This window comes from Phaethon aethereus, assembly GCF_964289735.1.
Source record: "Phaethon aethereus genome assembly, chromosome: 9".
Classification (NCBI taxonomy): Eukaryota; Metazoa; Chordata; class Aves; order Phaethontiformes; family Phaethontidae; genus Phaethon; species Phaethon aethereus.
In genome coordinates, this window is record NC_138585.1 from 2,056,638 (window position 1) to 2,078,810 (window position 22,173).

The window sequence follows — 22,173 nt, forward strand, 5'->3', positions numbered from 1 at the left end:
AATGCTGACTACATGCAAAATGCACAACCACAGTCTAATCCCCAGTCGTGGGCAGTTAAGCACCTCGTTACAAAGGCTGCACAATGAGAGTCCAGAATGGATTTGAAGGTTTTATCCTTGTTCAAAGAACTCCAGAAGAAAGTCAAAATGAAAGAACTTGTTGATTCAAATGTTTTTCAACTCCGGAAGGCAGAATTGCTTGACCAAGTGCAGTCCCATTTTATGGCATGACAAAGAGGCTGCAGACAGGCATCACCTTTGCTGAACTCATCTGCCTAATCTGACGGTTGGTTTTTACATGCGTGTGTTGCTTTTGAACTCGTTTCTTGACAGCCTTAAGCTGCTCTAGCGCAAGGCGAGGCTGACGGAGAGGAACGGGAAACCTACAGAGCAGGACAAGCGACGTCTCTGTCCCCAGGTTTGCCTGTACAAAGGTTGTACAGAAGAGCCGCAGAATGCCCCTGGAAGAAAGGCAAGTCCATAGGAATCAGGTTCTGTTCACCCATTAACAACTTACTTTCCCTGAGGAAGGACTGAATATATTCCTCAAAACGGGTCACAGATGTATTTTAATGCAGCAGTTCATCTCACCTGGACAGTTCATCTGCCTAGATTCAAAACAGGCTGACACCAGCTTACACAGCAGCTGCAGTTACATCTGCCATACAGATGAATCTCACTTGTTTGTGGGTTCTCCTCCCATACAATTTCATTTCCAGTTTCAGCTACTCTCCTTTCTGAGAGCTGTGACCACAATCAGAATTCAGCCATTTATTTCTCGGCTGTTTTGCAGTACTTCAAGCAACGTGCAAAGCAAGATAAAGAAGCCGGATGCTACACAAACAGTAAAGGGCAGAAGTTACAAGAACCAGGAAACATTAAGAAATTCCACTAAGGGAAAATTAACTGGAGAAAATACAGGTAGCCTAAAGGAAAGAGGAATCATATTCCTTGTTCCTTGAACATAGCTACTCTGGGAGGGAAAGGATGGAAAAGGTGTCGATCAAAGCTCCTGATGAGAAGGCAATATAAGCCACAAGAGAGTTACTCCGTATATTTGTATAAACAAGAAAAGAGGTGTTTTTCCATTTTGTTTTATTTCAGTGCTTTTACATGTATAAAATATACGTAAAATACATTAAAATTAGCAAATGGCTTGCTTTAAAAAACACCGTAATCTCTTTGTGAGTGCACAAACACATACCTCTGACGCAGCTTTCTGACCTACAGCAAGCTGACTAAAGTGTTTGTGGTGTAATGCCCTCCCTCAGATCAAACATGTTAGAGAGGAGTTTCCTTTCCTCAATATCCATTCTGCTGATTCAGCTCAAAGTGGGAGACGCAGCCTCTCACTCAAGCTCCAATGGCAACTGGTTTATAGGCACCTCCCCAGTTTGGAACCATGGAAGTAAACCAGCATTCAAATTCAGTAAGAAACATTACTCCTGATGTCCAAATTGTCTCACTATCTTTTCACTCTCTTTTTTCAGTTCCTCAATGTGAGCATTTAGGCACTCCAGGATGCGATGGGATCTCAGTTCTTCCTCTTCCAGGTATCTTGCAGCTATCAATCCAACGGAAGCTGTAGGCAGGGGACACTAAAGGGAAACAAAGGGATATCAGGTACTCCTTCATTCCAAGTTCCAGCCAGAAACACTACTGATCCGAAACCATGCAACTAAATACGCTTCTGAAGGGCTCTTGCGTCATTTCTATCTTACCAGACAGACTAAGCACTCTGTTCTCATGCCTGTATCACAGGTAAACGTCCCTCCCAACAGCCTCCAACCACCAGTGAAAGCCTCCCAAGCCGTTGCCAAAACTGCAGGGAGTAAAATCAGGACCTCAACACACATAACTTTTCCATCCCAGTAGTTCCTCTCTCTAAGGCACTGGGGGACTAGAGCTGAACAGAAACAAGCTCTCCACGTGCCTACGTAACTGTTGGACTTCACAGGTGGCACCCTGACCCCAGAGGTATCAATAGGAATTGACCGTTTACTTGGGGGAACTGGAGTTTCACTTCAATTACCAGCCTTTCCACTTCAAATGAGAGGGAATAACATGGCATGTGCAATCATAGCATAACTCTAGAGAAGGTCACTACAAAAAAAAAAAAAGGGTTTTGTCCTGAATATGTTAGTCCTGCCTCACACTCAAGTCCTACATCTTGCTCCTTGTCTTCATTAAAAAAAAAAAAAAAAAAAATCTCATTGAGCAATATCACTTCAGAATATGGGCTCCAGGGAAGGGAAAGAACAGCCAGACTGGACCAGCACTGGGGATATCTCTGCTTTCTTTTCTATATATCCTCTGCTTCCCTGAAATAATGGGTTCTTACTACAGTCTCACAGGGGAAGTACAGACCAAACCCCAACACAGCTCCCACCACACCTCAGTTCAGCTAGCTACGATCAATAAACTACCCCAGATATTTTCCTTTACAGTCAAGAACTATCCCTGGTATTCACATCACTTACCGACAAGTTCTTAACTTACTAAAATAACATTGTAAACTAGGCTTAATATATAACTGGTTATTTCCAAATCCTGGAATCTCATGGTTTTCTGGTCTTTTATCAACAGCTAGGAACAAAGGGTAGCAGAAAAAAAAGGCTGCAGATAACAAGCAAGTATCTCCCACCCCACTATTGCCTACTGATGCGAATTCTCCCCTCTTAATGTTAAAGAAACTGATTTAAAGACACTGGAGCCTGACCATGAGCAGGGAGTCTCAGTCAACACCAGGAGAAATATTTGCATTTCCTCAGAAACCTTATTTCTACCTTCCAGAATAAAAAGCACCACATTCTCTTCTACTAAACATCAAGCCCTAGAGCTTCTCAGACCCTGAAGTAGAACTGTTCACACTTGAGTTCCAATCCTGCAGTCTGAACAGTTTCCACATCAAATTACCGTTCCCTAAGCTAACGACATTTGTTCTCTGGACATGCCCATGAGCTACTTTAGTCTTGAAACAATCAAGACCTATTCTTGGTAGTAAACCTCATCAAGATCTACAAACCTGACAAGCCTCTGATTATCTGTGCATCAGCTTTAGAGACACTTCTATTTTTATTTTGTGGGGAGCCCAGAGCTGTTGGCACTTCTAACAACATACAACCAGAGGAGAAAACACTCCAAAGACTGCTAGTGGCAACACATCTGGAACAAGGATCAGCATCCAGGATTCTCCGCTCCCTGAACTACTACAGCCCCATCTGACCCAGCATATGACAATTACTCTCACTGTCCCTCTTCCATTCTCCTCCCTGCTCAGTCAGTCTACAGCCTGGTCATCATAGTGGGTACTGGGATATATGGACTTAAATACCACAGGCAAGAAGCGATCCTGTCCAAATTTCCTGTATCTTGGGCAAGTGCTCCAGCAACTGAGCTGCGGTAAAAGGACAGAGAAGGTGTCAACACTGCTCTTTTCTAAGAAAATATGATCAGCAACTGGGAAAAATAATAGCCTCCCCTTGTGCAGAGAAGCACGGATTTCAAGCTTTCCTATTCACCCAGTACCTGTACGTTGAAATACTCAGCACTCTACATCCTCTCTGAGCCTCTACTACAGACCCAAGGCAAAAGCTGAAGCAGAATTCTGACATGACAGAAACAGTTCATGGTACACACTGATGTTCAGCACCGCTAAGGAGAGAATCAGGAGCTTCTGGAATTAGCTTATCGGTTAAGCCCAATACAAAGCCCTTCCTCAGAGAGTTCTGACGAATAACCACATGGCTCCCATTGCCCAAGTATTAACCACCCAGCAGTGGGTTTTCCTCCTTGTTTAACCTTTGATGTATGCCTGAACGATCCATGCGGCCAGACCATACATTCAAAAATCTAGCTCCTTTTGCCAGTTGAGAACCCAGCTATACCCTCAGCTGTTGAAGAGCAACCAGCTTCTATACAGCTGCTTACCAAAGGCACAGATTCCCTCTGATCATTTGAGATGGACTGCTTCGATGCTTCATCTGCAAAATCTTTGTTTCCATCCAGTACATGGAGTGAAGTATCCATTCCCAGCAAGGTGCCCAAAGCAAGTGACTCCACGCAGTCCTTCCTGCTGGTCTGGGTGGGCAGCTTACCCTCCTCAGGGGTCACTGTTCCTACTTCAGCAGCCCCCCATCTCTGGGGCTCCCCTTGACGGTGCTGAACAGTCCCATCAGGCTTGTGATGTATTCTCTCTGCTTGTTCACCATGTTTGTGCTGTGCTTCCCGAGTTGTCCTGGAAGGCAGGTTTGAACACATAACTGTTTGACAGTTTGCCTCTTAGCAGCTGAACTTTAGCAAAAAACTTGCACAGAGGTAACAACGAACATACAGGTTACTAATAGCCCTGGCAATCCAAACCAGCTCTTGTTTCTATAGGACTTCCAGACACACATCCAGTCTCTAGGGAATTCTCTCTCTCTTTCCTGCTATTGTAGATACCAAAAACTACAGTGCACATCCTAGTACTGCAAAAGGGGCACAGCCACCTGGGCCAAGTTGAACCCCTTCACCAAAAAGAGCACATACTGCTTCTCAAGCAAAGAAAATGGCAAAGGCAGTCAAAAGACAGTCAAATACTAGCTGGCTTTGCAGAACACAAACCAGCTGGGACTAAAAGCTATTGCACTACTAAAAGCATAAAGGCAGATTCCAAAACAGTCCTTTGTGTTCTCCCATACGTGCTATGTGCTGGAGATAGATACTATACATAAAGCATATCATTAAAAACCCATGCATCCCCACGCCTTCTGTTCTCCTTCGTAATAAGGAAGCAGCATCCTTGGGGTCATGCAACGCTCACCTGTGCTGCACATCCCTGGCCTCAGGCTCTTCGTCCTGCATCTGCTGAGCAGTGCCCTCAGGTTCATCCTGGCAGACCTGCCGAGTGAGCTCCAGTTTTGCTCTGGCCTCTGCTAGATCCTTCCGCAGTTGCTGGTTCTCAGATTTTAATTTATTTAGTTCAACAGCATAGTCACTGAGTGCTCTTAAGGTGACATCTTTTCCCTAACAGAGAGAGAAAGGCTGAAGTCAAAACTTCTGATTTGCAAGACACCGTAGTCAAATCCAGAGAAAAGGCCAGCAAGCGATTCCTTAAGACATACTCTCTAATCCCAATTTTGACTGGCAAAATTTTCAAGGCTTTCATAAGAGCAAATGAATTATATATGCCTTATTATGTCTGCATCCTGCCAAGCTGTGCTGATCTGCCGAGGAAAGGGAGTCTCTCTCACCACTCATGCTTTTGAAAACAGGAAAATATAGAGCAGGAATAGTTCAGACGTATCTGCCTCTGGCCTTGGGATAATGAGGATTACATGGAGTTCTCCTCCAGCTGTATATTCTAGGATTCCCTCACTTAGCTAAGACGCAAGCCTCTCAGCCACAGCTGGGAACACTCGGGGGGCACCCCAGTAAACTCAGTCCGAGCAGCTCTCCAGGTATTGGAGTAGCAGGCTCTGCCAGATACTTCTTACAGATGTGAAGAAACACATAGTCCGGCGGCTTAGTCGTTGATGAGAAGGAACCACGCCTAGCAAGAAACTACCTTCCATGTGATCTACCAGCAAAGCTGTCTGCAAGCACACTTCTAGATCCCCCCACTCAAATTAGCAAAGGCCTATGGTAATAATTACGAAAGGCTGTGCATATGCCTCCCCACATGGGATGACCCACAGCCCTTCAGAAACTTTCACTGGTAGAAGCAAATTATTTTTTTCTTTTTGAAACTCTGAACAACTTGCTTCTCCCCATCTTCTCCTTGCTAGGCCAGGTGGATATAATTTCCATTGTTTCTACTCCTGTGACATTCCCACTTTCTTTTTTGCCAACTCTATTAAATGTAGATGCTTAATTCATTCTCATCACTGCTGTATTTAAGAACTTTCCAAATGTACAGTAGAAGAACCTGGCCAAGATCAGTAGCTCCTGTGTCATGGGGCTGTGGTTTGGGTTTTTTTTAATAAAAAAATTATTAAAAAAAAAAAACCCAAACACCAAAAACCAGGTTACTTGATTTGCACTTTGCTATCAAGTTTTTAGTAAGTCAGGCCAGCAAAATCCCACCAGGCACTTCAAGCAGAAAGTAAGGGGCCTTAGATCATTTCAGTTTCAAATCAGCCCTCCAAAAAGCTTTTTTCTTCCTCCATCTCACCAGCCACAAGCTTCTGTTCAACACTTCCCCAAGAACTTGGCACATTTGCCAATCACCCCAAACTAATATTAAGGGCTGAGTATTTCCTTCCCACACCTCTAACACACCTAAAGCTCTGTGATGATGTATTCCCATTAGGTTTCCAGCTGTCTGAATCCAGTCCTTGCCCCCTGTGAGGCATCCATTCTGGTTTGTGTGAGGCAGAACTTGCAAACTAGCCATTTCTTCCTTCACACAGGCACTAAAACCAACTACCTTCAAGGTATTATTCTTGCCAAGACTGCACCTCTTCCATGCAGACTCCCCTTCTCCCCTCTGGACGAGCTGCTCTCACCGAGCCTCACTGTGCCACACAGCAGGAGCCCACCACAATGCCCCTTCCCAGCGCATCGTCCCAAGGCGTCCAAGCCCATATTGCCAGGCTGCAACCTGCCTCTGGAGTGCAAGGGACAGCCCTGGCTCCTCGCACCAGAAACTGCAAGGACCAGTGCAGTTACAGCTCGAAGACATGCCAAAAGGACATCAGAGATTTAGAATCAGAGGTTTCAGGTAAACTGGCATAAAATGGAAAGGTAACAAAATGTACTAAAAACCATGGGCCAGACCCCATGCAGAAGAAACTGAGATGAGGGCTCTGTTTCTGCAGTGCTCCTCACCACTCTGAACAAGATGCTCAGCATTTCTGGGTCTTATTTCCTCACAGATCACCCCTTTTGCTTGGGTTTTAAGATCACTGAACTCCACCAAGCATTTTGAGAGGCCTGGGCAAAGACTATTACTGTTCTCAAGTAGGGGACACACAACGCTAGCCCCTTCCCATCTCCATTCCCTAATGCATACCTCTAGCGCACCGCACTCTGTTTTTTCCAGCATCTCCGAGAGATGACGGTTTTCCAGCCTCAAGGTTTCCAGCTGGACCAGAATTACCTGAGGAGACAGAGGCAAACAACAAGCTCCGAAAAAAGAACACAACACATGCCCACAGCATCCTACCGGCATTTTCCACCCTCAATTCCAGCGTGAGTACAAAGCAAGGTTTGAGCTGTTAGTTCTGCAGGGACCCTATAGAGAAGACCATACAAATAACCACGGGCAGTCATTTACTTTAGTTTTCAAGGATGTCATCATCCAGGCCTAGTTAACATGAGTGATCTCAAACAATTCTGTGCAGCTGCCAGTTACAGGTTTGAAAAGAAGCAGCAAGACAGATTCAGCGAACACCACAAATTAGAAGATTTCATCAGAAGGGTCTCAAAGTCTTTGCTCAAAGGCTGAAGACAGAAGGAAACTATTAACATAGCTAAAAACTAGGATGGTATTCCAAGCCTTCAGATCCCTTAAAGAGACAGCGTAAGAGACTTCTGCCTTTTTTACCCTGTGCTCCACCGCTTTCCTCTCTGCTCTTTCAATCTCTGTTCTCAGCCGTTGTTCTAGGTCTGATGTGGAGCCACTCGCAGACGCAATTGTGATGTCCCGCTGGTGTAACTCTTGTGTCAACCTGGAGATTTCCCTTTTCATCCCTTCTAGCTCACTGCTGTGAGTTTGTTCAGCTTGAGAGAGCTGCTCTTTCAGCTGGAGGAAGATATGCACACACCACCCACGAGCTTTTAAAAGATGTTTCAGCAAAAAAATCAAAAGTATTGCACATGGTAACGTGAAATCTAAGTACTGGAAAACAAAAAGCTCTATGTTACAAATCCTCTGTGCATGCTTGTCCTCCTTGATTGAAAACCACTTCATGCCAATCCTTTTTCACACCATAAACTGCCAACGGGGACAAGACATAAGGTACACTGTGGAGTACTCGAGAAGACCCATAATTGATCAAATCATGGTCTCTTTAGCTCACCATTCTACCTCCATGGCCAACAACAGATACTCGAGGGTCTACTGTCACCGGGGAAGCACAGTAACACTTTCATTAACATAACCTTGCAATTTGCCACTCCTGAGGCAAAGACGGTATCTTGAAATAGCTCCAGCCAGACTTTTCTTCCACTAATTTGTCCTAAGTCTTCTGAATTGGTATTAGCTTGTAGCAACTAAAGCTACCCATGGCAAACTTCCACAGGCTAGCTATGCACAGGGTAAAAATATACCTCTTTGTTTTCATAACTCCATTTGATGACCATTAGTCCCTGCATTATGAGAGACTAATCATTCCCTATTTACTTTCCACGTGATAGGCATGATTTTATTTTTAGTACCTTCAATCTCATTTATCTCTTTTCCAGTTTGGTAAGTCCTATTCCATTCAGCTGTTCCTTGTATAAAAAACACTCCATCCTTTTGGGTCGTCTTTTTCCATACCTTATCTTGTTTTATTCAATCTTTTTTGAGATGGCAGACCTGAATTACACACAATATTCTGGTAGGCACACCATATATTTGTTCAGTGACATAACAGAGTAACAACATAGCATAATTTCTTCCCTAGTATTCCATTCCATTAGCCAGGAATATTAACCACACAAACCTCCAGGATTTTTCTGAGAATTACAAGCATTTTAGAAAATTGAACCAGATGATCTCTGCCTAGCCATGTAAATACTATATATGTGGTGATTTATCTCCATGTCACCTCAATACCTCCCAAGTATATAAAATAGAAACAACCATAATAAATCTCCCTTTCCTCCCCAGCAGCCTGTAGGAGATTCATTTATTCTGTGGCTGTTTAAATGTGTAACCAAGCACACATCTCTGGCAAGATCTGCACCTCTGTACATTCAGAATAAAGGATGAAAGATTTCACAGAAATGAGGTTTTTCACTCAAGTCCAATAAGGTTTTTACTCTAACCATCCTCTCACACTAACTCATCTAGACCATTATTAAAAGTCAAGCCTTCTGAAGGGCTTGCCTCCCTTGGGTGCACAGAGCACGAGGGTGAGGTTCTCATGGCAGATGAGATGCTCTGTTTCTTCCAGATCCCGGTTCATGTCTAGGTCTCAAGTCTGAAACAAACTCCCTTATTCACCTACAGACTGGAACACATTTAAAGCCCTGTCTCAAGTGTGATAGGACATACTACAGCAAAACCCATTCCTTCCCCGTTCTTCATCCTGCCAGAGCCTGTCTGAGGCTTAAACTCCAGATTCCAGGCCTTAATTTCTTTGCATATTTTCCCCTCCAGCACTAATTCAAGTATCTCCATGCTGTAGAGGAGTACTGCATGAGGTAGGGGTAGGGCTAACAGACACAAAGCAAACCATGCAGCCATGTACAGAAACCTGCAAACCCACTATCTCAACTCCTCCTTCGTCAGATCTGCTCCTCACCCTTCAGCGTATCACTGCCTCCACAACACTCCTGGCCTTTCGTCCCACTTGGAGAGTTGCTAACCGCGCACGGCAGTCTCTGCTGAGGCACATGACACACACGGGAACGGCTGACTCCACAAGCGCCTTTCCCACTCCCCCGGAACAAAGCGACGTTACCTTTTTCATCTCCGCCTTTGACTCAGTATGGTGTTCTTCCATTGACTGCAGCTCTTTGATATGCTCATCCAGCTCTTCACTCAGCTGTACACACCTTGCATTTGAAGACACCAGGCTGGGTGCCAAAGGTAAAACTACAGATTAGAATACCCCAAGGAGAAGGACATGGTCAGAGAAACTTTGATCTTCCAAGCAGTCTCCTATGTCCGTCATAACCGAAACTGGACTCTCAACCTAGAAGTTCCTTACCAATCCTTTGGTTTTGTTTACCAAAATAATTTCAAAAGAGATCAGGAAGCTGATCTAACAGATAATAGCTGTTTCTTGTTTGTTTCTTTACCATTCTAAGATTACAAACTTCCCAAGCAAACATTAGTCTGAAAACCACAAACTCAGAGAGGAAGACTTGTTTATAATTCTTATTTCACAGTAAGGTCTAGATCTGGTTCTTACCAGCTGACTAACAAAGACTCCTTAGCCTATTACCAATGAAGGTGCTAAGCCTAAGCAAGCTAAAATGCTGAAAACACCCACAGTGTGTGGTGAAAAGCAGTCAACCAATTAGCAAAACAGTCTCACTATTAAACTTCAAAATGAATAGCATTTGATTTCTTCAGCCCTTTGATATTCAAAATAAGCCTACAAAAATCAGTGGGCCTGGTTAACTTGATGAATACAATATATTAGGTATTATATTATTATCCAAGTTTCATTGCACATCCAGAGGAAGCAAGCAGTGGGCTACCTGTTCTCAAGATGAGTCACTTCTGACTGCAAGTGCTGTTCCTTCCTCTGGGCAACATCCAGCTGCAGTAGCACATGCTCCAGCTCCAGCCCCGGAGAAGACAGTTGTTTCTCTTGCAAGCGTTCCTCCAAGACCCTAAGCAGCAACATGAACTTTAATTTCAGCACAGAAACGTCACGTCTGAGTTCACCAAGACAGAGAACATAACAGTTTCTTGGAATCCTCTGAAAAAAATACACAAAACCCAACACTAGGTGACACCTGCGTGCACTGTGAATAAGCATACACACCAGCTGGATGACAGCCCCCTATCTGAGTTCAGGCTGATTAAAAAAGGCTACATCCTATTTTGATGTTGGCCCCCCTGGTCCACACGGTCTCCCTGCCATGAGCAGACATCCAGCCTGCAAGAAACGGTGTGGCTGTGAGGTAATGTATGCCAAAACCTTTGGATACGGCCATCAGAACCTTATAGCTTTTGCACGTTGCCAGTGCAGAAGGGGAAGGCCAAGATGATTTTGTCACACATGTAGTTACTTTACCAAGACCCTAATCTGACGTCATTAAATCGGTGAGAACTTTCATCTACATTAATAAGCACAGTATCAAATCCTGAAAAGCATCTGACTGAAAATACCAGGGGAAAAAAAAAAGCTGAAAATCTCAAAAGCCCTATGCTGCCTCCAGAAACCTACCTGAGTAGAAAGCTGATTCCTTCCACACTCTTCACTGAGTATCAACTGATTTGAAAAGCAATGCAATTTGGCAAATGCTGCAAGGAACCATAGCACTTGTGAGAAACTACAGCATACTATCCCATATATCAACCAATACAGATCCAGCTGTATGAAAATGCTTCTACCATCCTCAGCAGGAGAGCCTAGAATATAGATCTGAACTCAAGAGCATAAGAACCAGTAAGGCACAGACGCTACCTGATGAGGAGTTCTTTTGTGCGAAGAGTTTCAGTCGCCCTGGCCAGCTCTTTCTGTAACTGTTCCTGGTGCATCTTGGAGCTGTCAATGAAATCTTCCTGAGACTGCAAGGTGGCTCTAAGTTCCATCTTCTCATCCTGTAGCACCTGCATGGGAGGGAGAAGGAATGACTGTTGCAAGATGGACCAAATCAGTTTGTTGTAAGGCGATGAGAGGCTGATCAGATTTTTAAGGAACCCATGGAAATACTGCAGAGCACCACATGGGTACAAAGCCAGCTTCGAGGCCAATCAGGAACTTCGCAGAAGCTCTAGAAAGACATGGGAGCTCTGGGACAAAGAGCCTTCCTGCTACTTCTCACAAGCCCTGCTTTATATTCAGTTTCCTAACAGTTCCTCTACTGACCTCTAACATTTTCTTGGATTGACTTAATTCTTCTTGAACTCTTTGCTGATCTTCCAGAATTATCCGATTGTTTTCAGTCAGGTCGTCCACTCTCATGTTAAGCCTCTCCACCTCCAACTCGTTGGCACAGATAGCATCATTGGCCCTCTCCAGCTTGCTGGTTAAGTGCTGGATTTCCGATCGGCTAGCCAGCTCCACTGACTCCAGAATCTGCTTCCGATTGGCAAGCTGAGTCTGCTAAGAGCAACTGGTTAGTGTTAAAGCTAAATTACAAAAAACACAGTATCAAAACAACTACTGATTTCTTTTGTGTAAGAAGTCACATTCTCAAAGTAAGCAACACTACCTTTCAGGGAATTAGGGAAAGTATTGTTCCAGGGTTACACAACGGGTAAAGCTTCTGAAGGCAAACAGAATAAAATAAAAAATAAATAAAAAGAGGGGGCCCTCTGATTTCAAAAGGGGTTCAAAGAGAATCTGGGAAAAGAGGATCTCAAATCACTCAAGTTGTCCGAGCATGAATTGTCTAAGAACAAAGCTGCCTACTCTTTGTGGCTCGTTAACCTAAGGCTAGACCAGGAGAAATGGCAGCATGTAAGAAGGTTTGCAAATACCTTGCAAATACCATACACAAGCTAGAGGTTACCCAATCATTAATTCAACACCAGGACAGAAAGCAGCCCTTGGTGCACAATGAAAAAAAACACAACCACCAAACAGATCAAAAACCGAACCGGGCGTAAGAGTCAATTATGCTTTGCTTTATGCAGTAAATACCTGGTTCTAACAGCTTGTGAGAACGCTTACTTTGAATGTTTCATTGTTTTAATAGCAGACAAAAAAAGTTATAACGAACATATGACTGGGAAACAATACATGCTCTATTATTCATAGGCACAATACTTTATTTCATAGCATTTCTTTCCACATAGCTAGCTGGGGAAATTTAATAAGCCAGCTCTCATATAAGCTTCTGAGAATATTCACTTCATGTATTCCCTTTTAGTACAGTACCTTATAATTTTTAAAAGCTGAAACAAAACATTTGAGTAGTCCTTTAGTCTCAATTTCTAAGAGTAGCAATTCCCACCAGCTTCAGAAACACCAAACGCCTTGATTTATTGCCTGACACATAATGCCTCATAACTGAGAAAACTATAGAAACTGTGCGTTTGGGAGACTATGGTATAATTTTGATTACAGTCTTTTCATTATTTGAATAGTCATGACAGAAAAGGTAATCAGGAGGGGCAAGGGTTTAAAGTACAGCCTTTCTCCACCCAAGAAACCGGAGTACCAGACTACCTGAATATTTATTTCTGCATTAAGAGAACATTTAAGCTATCTCTTATTTCCAACCACAGAGCTTGCAGGACAGCACAGAATTGCAAGTTTCACCCGTTCAAAGGCTTTAAAAGCTGCAGCTGTTACAGGAAGGTGCTCAGCGCTGGGTAAGAATGCCAGGCTTCCCTAAGCTGCACTGAAAGATATGAGGGGAAGCCAGCTGAAAGAAGAGAAAGGGGAAGTACTCCATGTCCACAGATCTCAGCTTGACCTTGTGCCAGAAAAACAACCAAGCATACAAAACGCATAGAAATATCCAAGGCAAAAATTTAGCGCCTTCATGCTGGGCTTTTCAAAGAAATTGAGGATTCAGGCAGTCCGTTCACAGTACCTATGCACCCAAGTCATCTACTCCGCTTTAGGAAAAATCTCCCTAAATTCCTGGTTTTCTGCTGCACAGTAAGAAGAGCTCCTCTGCGCTCCAGTATACCAGCCCGCACTCCAAGGACACATCTGTTCTCAGACAATTGAGCTATCAATGATACAAAGACAGCAGAGCAGCAAGACCTTCTGCTCAACGACTCTCTCTGCATTTGTAGATCTACTAGTGTCAGCCTCTCACAAAGCCCCTGTCAGAGCTAGCTTCAATCCTGTCATCACAAGCTTCCTCCTTGCAGGAGCTTCCACTCAAGAGCAACTCAGGAGCCCATTAAGTGTAAAGCCCCCAGCAAGAGCTTCTTATCAGTGTCTGCTGTGATTGCGTCAGTGTGACTTCACAGCTGTGCTCTAGGTCAATTCATCTTGCTCTGCTGCAGCACCACTAACTCACTGAAGGATTTGCTTTTCAGGAACAGCAGCCCCACTACTTGTTGCCTTTAAGAGACTTAAAAAAAAAAAAAAAGGCAGGGGGGAGCACACTGAAAACTGCTGTTTTTTCAGTACTTTGCAAAAGTGTCTGCCTAGGGGAAAGACTGTTTTCCAACATCATCCTGTGAGCTGGACCTACAAGGAACATATTTAGCTACTGGCAGGTACACAGCTTTGAACCAGATGACATGATGCAACAGCTATTTTAAAGTGTCATATGCTGTGGTCTCCTAGGAAAGCTTCATCCTACTATCTTCTCTACTAATTGGAGGGGTGCAGGGGTGGCAGGGAGAGCTGCACGAGGTTTATCTAACCTCTGTTGACAGACTCCAGAACGTTTTTCCATACAGCACTTACACAAGTAAACCTTATGCCACTGGGACATTAGGAGTCATTTCAAAGGCAACCCAAACTGGATTCAAGCCTGAGAGATTTCATTAGTCTCTCCCTCTTCCGCCCTTCCTCCCCCCCCACCTGCTGCCACAAACAAAACAAAAACTTTCAGCACACATTAACTGTACCTGAATGAGCTCAGACTGCTCAGCCAAAGCCTTCCTCTGTGCTTCCAGCGATGCCACCTGCTGCTGGTAAAGCAAGCGCTGCTTCTCCCAGTCAAGTGATTTTTGACGAAACTCCTGCAAGGACAGCAGGGGTGGCTCGGAACAGTACATCCATGCAGTTGACAAGGCCCCCTTCTAGTTCATATCCATGTTTGCTTTCTCCCTCCACCAGCTCCTCATGCACCTTTCCCCACAGCAGGGAAACCATTAGCCAGCCATTTGATTCACCAACTCAGCAGTATAAAACCCCTCGCACACTGAGCTTGCTGTGTTTCTTTCCCTCCCGAGTTAAAACATCAGTGTCAATTACTGCTGTTTACAAATGTTAAGTGCTAACAGATTCATGGCTAGTTTCATGAATTTGCTGTCAGAGGTTTAACAATTTAGACTGTCTTTAGCTTCCAAATCATGCCGCTACTGAAATCACTAAGATGGCAAGTGCAAACTACAGAATTCTAATGGTAATCTCCGCTCCAGAAATTGGACACTACATCAGTCAGATGTGTTTGTTAGCCACATCTTCAGGGTACGGTCCAAGAAAATTGAGTGCGGTTGAGCTCAGCACAGCAGAAAGATTAAACGATGAGACAGGGTTGAGAAGTTTGACATGTAGCTCCCTCCTCCTCAAAGAAGTGAGATGACAACCTCACCACGCTGGAATTCATTCCATTCACATAATTAATTACCCTTCCAGCACCCTCTTCCTTTTATTTAGTCTGAGACTAAGAAGAGCAGCATAGCTTACGCTGTGTACTCAGAGGCCCCAAGGCAGGAAATTGCCTTTATTACACAAGAGGTTGAGAAGAGCTACACTTGGAGAGTAGATGGAGAGTACTTTTTAAGCATGCTTCATAGTCTGCTTCCTAGTTGACTATTCTTTCATCAGTGAAGCCCAGAACGTCAGTTAATACATACAAACTCTGATTAGCATTTGCTTTTTTCACTATATACCTCCAGCTTCCTGGTCAGTCGGCTCATTTCAAACTGGTCCTCCCCTTGTCTCTTATTAGCCTCTTCCCTAGTTTCTCGTAGTTGTTTCTTTCGCAGCTTCTCATAGCTCCTTCTCAGCCTGGACAACTGCAAGGAATTCAGTGAAAGAGACAACTTTGTTCCAGGCCCCAAGGCACGAATTAAACAGCACTTTGAAAGAAGGCACACAAAATGGCTTCACGCAAACAATTCCCCTAATCAAAGCCACACAGCTTGCAAGCTAAGACTTCTATTTCTATAATGAGCCTATTATACCAACAGGATTGCAAAATATGCCGAGTTGTAGAAGAGTAGCAAGATGCCACTGAAGTCGTGACATCAGCAGCTGTAATTAGGCCTCTGTCTTACCACTATTAAAACATGACTAAAATATTGATAAGCTGGAGGTTTACGTGTAGCTGTTAGCGCAGCAAGAGCATGGCACCCCTCTCTCTACAGGTGGCTCCCAGCCACAGTAGTAGCAGGCAGTACCTGTGGTTGATCTCCCCATTCAGAAGGGCACGCCACACCACACACCAGGTGGGGGGCACAGTTTCTTACGTGATTAAAATACACTTGTGAAGCTCAGGTGGGAACTGGAACTCTTCCGCTTAGTGGGAGAAGGAATATTTGAGAATTGCCATTATACATAATATCAACACTACTTCATCTGTCATTTTCTGCTTCGATACATTATGTATTTCACAATGAGTGGAGAATGCCAACAGAAAATATCACTCCTACGCCTACTGCTAGAATGCTAAAGTCGTATCAGAAGCAGGAATGAGGAAAAAACTCTTGACATTTAAATGACCCTCTGTGCAAATAATCACTTGCAACTTGCATGGAATTTTCCATCTGATGAGGTCCCCTCAACTCAACTATTAAATAAAAAGTTTCCAAATAGCCACATGAATTTGAGAAGTCATCATCCCGTTTTACTGATGGAGAAAGCTAAGTCCATGGATGAACAGAAGGACCACGAGAAGAAAAAACATCTGGATCAAGACCTCATGCACTCGTCACAAAGTGTTCTCCAGAGCGCTGCATCAGCAAAGTACTTTGGCACATTCAATGGGAATGGGCAGACGTACAGGCTTAAGAGTTAATATGCAAACATCTTTTGCCAATCAGGAGATTACAGGTTTATTCTTTCAGCCATCTCAGTGGGTTAGACACCGTACCTGTAATTTTACTGGTAACGGTGGTAAACTGAGACAGAAAGAATTTCCCCAAACAGTACTAAGAACAGAAGACTGCAGAATATTGGAGCTTAATGTCATCTACATTAACACTGTGTGGGTCAAACACCAACACACTGTCATTTTGGCCACAGCACACACGCTGTATTTTAGCCTTAGCAATTTAGGCAGATCTGCCAATGCACCTCAGCTTTGCTTTGCAGCTTATCCACAATGCCAGTGGGAACATCTAGTGAATGAAGACTGTTAGTCATACTGAATAGTAAGGTGTTTTAAATGACAGATGCCTTCTGTCATCAAAGCAGCGACTACCGAATTCATTTTCCTTATGGCTTACAGTGAGCACGAACTAGGCCCAACCCTCCAGAGAAAAGAGGTCAGTGCTCTACTAGCTGTTCACGCCATTTAACTCTCTGCTACTGACAAGCAAGTGGAGACAGGCAAAGAGTTAAGACATAAACATGGAATGCTGTTATACCACCTGCAGGACATTCCATATGTACCACCTTGCGGTGAATAAGAAGTTTTTTGAGATGAAAGCTCTGGAATTATTTTAAAAAAATTTTTCTAAGTATACTTAGTTTTTATTAAGTGTATTAAGACTAATATGCCTTGAGAGAACAAAATCCTTACCAACAAAATCAGAGTCAATGGAGACAAAAAGAAGATGAGACTACATACCACTCTCATCTCGATCTCATACGATCAAGGCCAGGTACACCACCAGTCTTTTTTAATTTCATGAAATGCTGAAGGAGCAAACTGCTCCTGCCTGTACCCATGGCAACTTCAGAACAAGCACAGTGGTGACTAAGATGGGTGAGCACAGGTGAACTTGCAAAAAACTTACGCAGACGTCTAACGCGTGAAAACTGCACCAATACATTTACTACACGCTTCTACTCCAACGTTCTGTTCATCACCAAGCTCCTCCAAAGTGCAAAAAGCAGGCCTAATGAAGCATAACAATATTACTTTGTCTATGTCCAATGCTCTTTTTTGTAAGAGCATAAACACTAAAGGAACGGCAAGTTTTAAAACTATGGCATTCAAACAGAAGCAATGACGCAAGGTATTTCACCTATCAGATCATATATCAAGTGGGAACTAAACCAACCTTCTCTTTTTGTAACTCACCTCCTCTTGAAATTTCTTCAGCTGTTGTTCATATTCCCTAACCATGTCCTGTTTAGCTTTTTCCACATCTTCGACCTGGTGACGCAACATGCCAACCTGAATGCAGAGTCAAAAAGCAAGTAAGACAACAGAAGTGGACTTTATTGTCAGTAGGTACTGGGATTAGTTTTCATTTTGTAAATATACATTATAGTAGGAGTGGTAAATGACAATTAAAAGATCCTAATTCTGTTAACAGCTGCAGGTTTCAGTGGGGTCACTCACTATGAATCAGATTAAGCCTATGCCTAAATCTTTGGTAGGCTGGGGCCTGAACTGTTTCTGTTCTGGCCCCTTGTTTTGAGCCAGTTTCTGGCTTTCATTTTTGAGGATGAATATAACAGTTCTGGCTTGTGTCAAAAGGCTGGCATTTTATCTGGAATTTTCATCAAATTCTTCATAAACATGCATTATGATTTCAATCTATCTACCAAGGGAAAAGATGGCCTTGTCATTATCACTCAGTTGAAGCAGAGATTCCAAATAATACATAGAGATGAGAGAGATGAGGGAGACAAAGGAAGAAAGGGGGCTTTGAAACTCACCTGAAACCCTTATATTGATTCAAATACTCCTGTGACTCATTTTTGTCTTTTTTTTCCCCCCACCAACACCACAAAGTGGCCACCTTTCTAACTGCAGGCCCAAAGAACTGCAAGCCAACAAATTAAAAATCATCACAGAAAATTTATACGAGTAAACCAAAAGCATGAATATACTCCAGTAGTGACTTTAAACATAGTTTACCGTTCAGTTTCGAAATCAATGTTTGCTTTTGGAGGTAAGAAGTACTTCAAAAGTGACTTGAGAAAACATGATAATAACAATGCTAACCTATAAAATAAAAATGACAGTTCTTGCAAATGAAAATTCTGTGGCATGACTCCAGATTTAATAACTCTGTTACAAAGACATTCATTCCAAAACTTGCCACGCGGACCAGTAGAAGCACCTGACTATGTTAAGAAGAAACTACAGAGTTCTTAACCTACTGTTGCTACAGCCTGTAACATTTCTCTTTATTTTACTAGATTCCACACCAAGTTACTAAAAGCTACAGCAATACTTGGGTAATTCTGAGGGTGTAAGAACAGCTGTAGCACAGTTGTACAGGCACCCAGAAAACCCAACTGCTTGTGCAGTTATCAGCTGGCTTTCAACCCAAGAAGTCAAAGCAACTTCCTCAGAGAGCTGCCAAAACACAATTTGTAGCAAAGAGTCTGCTGGAAGATAGGACACAGCAGCTATAAGGACAAATTTTAAACACTTCTGGAAAAAGTCAGTGTGGCTAGACCTTAAGATAGAGCCACCCAGACTCCTGCTGGTTTCCTCTGATCCAAGAAAAGATACATCAGTTCATTTGCACAAGAGAAAGTTTATGGTCCACATCTTATGCAAAAACTTCATTTACTGATACTTCCCCACCGATACAGAAAGTTAGTGCACTTCCCTCAGGCCTTTAATTAAAGGCTACAAAACCTGAACTGCATAAAATAGCCCTTGGAGAATCTCCCAGCAATATCTTGGTGTAGTTTGCACCACCAAATGTCCTTCTGCCAACGACTGCACGTTGCTGGGCTGTCGATTACTGGTGTATCCAGATTCAGCATCTCTGGGTTCTCTCTAGAAACTCTGACAATTCAGTCTGTGGACTTCTACCCGCCCTTGGGGAGTTGATCGCTTGACTTTGATTGAGTTATGAATCAGAGACCTTGTTCCAACAGGCTCCTTTGTAAATTCTATTCCCGATTTCCAATTATGAGGAAGGCTCCTATTTCGCTTAGCACAGTTTGCTAAAGTTAACCCCTTGTTTTGGCTTAGCATTTAAACTTTAAAAGAAAAAAAATCAAACCTGACAAAACAATAACCGAAACACACGTCCATGCAAAGTCAAACTCTGAAATTCAGGTTCAGTCTTTATCTTGTATTTGTAACATGTAAAAAACACAGATCAACACCGACCAGGAAACTATGAACCTGAGGCAGTACCTCCTTATGTTTTTCCTGCAGAGCAGCCCTGGCAGAAGAAAGCTCCTGCTCTCGAACACTCAGGCAAGATTCCAAAGCCTGTGTCTGTCCTTCCCATTCAGACTTCTTGTGAGCCACCATAATGTCGATCTGCTTCATCAGCTCCTGCAGCTCAGCCTCACAGGAAGTCAAGAACCCACCGCTGGAAGGGAAAGAGCTTGGAGTTACACAGCAGTCACCACCCAACACAGGTCCAAGTGTCCTACACCAAAGTCAGCAGAACAAAATGGCTCACGCCAAGCGACCAACTCTGCACACACAGTGCTTTGAACTCTATGCACCTTAGCTTGCAGAGAAATATGCTTAATACTTACGCATTGACCCCACTCTCTAATGCAATACTTCACAACTGGTATGCTTGTATCACTGGGCAGAGACCTAAATTTGGCAATGCCCAATGAAGAATACTTGTGAAATCCCAGTGAGAACAAATGACCTACACACTTTAAATGTAAGGGAGTTGTCTTCTATTCAGAGAACCATTACAAGCACCTATAAACACTTATCCCTTTGTCTCGGTACTATGCATTATCTAAGTAAACCAGAGCATGTTTTATTCATATTTTGTATTTGCCTTAATTGCTCTCCAGGCAGAGGCATTTTATACCAAGTTTTAGCCACCAGAGAAATCTTACAGCCAAGCTATCAGCTCCTGAAAACAGAATTTTGTCATAAATGCAGACAAACCCCTAAGTAGAGGGGGCTGGATGACAACACGATAATGAAGAATAAAACATTCATAATCCATTGGGAAGAGCATGCTCCCTAGCGACACCGCAATTTCTAATTTGGTGCAGTAATTATTGAAGCCAATTCAACTAACTCCTCTAAAACTTCACAAGCTGCTAAGCCAGGGACAATATTAAGGCTTGCAAGACACAGCCCTAGAGGGCAGTGAACTCCATGATGATCTCTACCCCTTTAATTTGCCTGTCAAACAGGAAGCACTGAAAATAAATGGAAATCAATAGGTTAAAGGATTGAAATTTCTCTGTTCCCCCAGAGCATATGCACACTTCACAACTTGGCAGTTTTTCTATAGGGAAAGAAATGCTTCTTAAAGGAGCCAAAATCAGTTAAATTTGAAGTTCACCCTGTCCTGCGAGTTAACCAAAAATTAGCAGCTATTAGGCAGAGCAAGAACATTTCCTTCATAGCATCTGCTAATATAAAGCTAAGTCTAAACTTGATTTCTGCAACCAGTTATCTGCAGAAGATATGGTCTCAGTAAATTTGAGTTACGTTCTCACAGCTGACTATGAGAATGGCATCAGTGACTTTTGCTTCATGCTTAACACATAAAACATTTTTTTCCATTATTGGCACTACAGTCTCTCTTTAGGGTCCAAAATTCTAAATACTTTCTCCTAAGACAGAGCATTAAGGATTCTTCCGAGATGAATAGGACTCTGCAGTTTCAACACAAGCAGGAAATAATCAGATGTTTTCAATTAAAAGAGATAACAAAGTCATGTCTCATTAACCTTGCAAAGCTGTTACAAAAAAATATTTATTCACACCTTTAATTACTACTGCTCCTGACATCAGAAGGTAAGAAAGGTTTACAACAGAGGTAAGGTTTTCAGGAAAATGTAAAATTAAAATTCTAACACTTAAGACAATACTATCTGACAGGGTATTATTGTAAAGCCAGCTCACCCAGCGGCTTTGCTTCTGCACACTGTACTTGTCCACCAGCGTGCGCTAGTGAACAAACGGCAAAGCCCTTATTTAAGCAACAGAAGCTTTGTCTGCTACCAGAGGACTTGATTCTGCATAAGAGGGAAGGTTAGTACTTAAACTAACTGTTTTGAATGACTGGTGTATACTGTTGCATACATACCTCCCCTGCCCATTTCTCTGCATTCCTTCCAGCAAAGCCTCCATCACCAAATCCCGGAGGCTTTAGCAGCTAGGGAAGTACGCAAAAGCAGCAGTCGCCCACTGCAATGTACGAACAAGGCTACTTCTTCATCCAGCTGCAGAAACAAGCAGAAGTCCACAGAGAAGTTTAAAAAGTTACAATTAGCACACAATTGCAGGTGAGGAAAACAGTGGTCACCTTCGTGAGCCAAATATCCACCAAATAAAGGAAAACAGATTATTCTACCAAGAAAAGAAAAAAAGAGAGACCCAATGCAACCATTCAGCACTATCAAATTGCAGTAATATAATCACGTGGTCTAATGAACAGACTAACTTAAACAGCAGCAGTGAAAGAGAATCTGCACTTCAGCAAACAGGCGAACTCTACACACTGGGACTGGCAGATCTCCCATCTGCTGGGTGCACCAAACTGTGGAGGCTCAGCGACACTTGGGGATTTCCAGAAAGGCCAGTCCAAGACCCATCTCCAACAGGGCCATTTATCACTTCAGAGAAAGACCATGAGCACCTTGTAGCAAGTAG

At 43.1% G+C, this 22,173-nt stretch overlaps 1 protein-coding gene across 1 annotated transcript; it reads right to left on the minus strand.

The window, feature by feature from the left end:
• Nucleotides 1-1,439: 1,439 nt before the first annotated feature.
• CEP63 (centrosomal protein 63) lies at nt 1,440-21,651 on the minus strand (the record flags this gene model as incomplete). Its single annotated transcript, XM_082003399.1, has 14 exons — nt 1,440-1,598; nt 3,931-4,237; nt 4,805-5,007; nt 6,995-7,081; nt 7,529-7,726; nt 9,594-9,708; nt 10,339-10,473; nt 11,274-11,419; nt 11,679-11,912; nt 14,351-14,464; nt 15,341-15,466; nt 17,698-17,793; nt 19,726-19,906; nt 21,608-21,651. 14 exons carry the CDS (start codon nt 21,649-21,651, stop codon nt 1,440-1,442), a joined length of 2,145 nt encoding a protein of 714 aa, XP_081859525.1.
• Nucleotides 21,652-22,173: the final 522 nt, after the last annotated feature.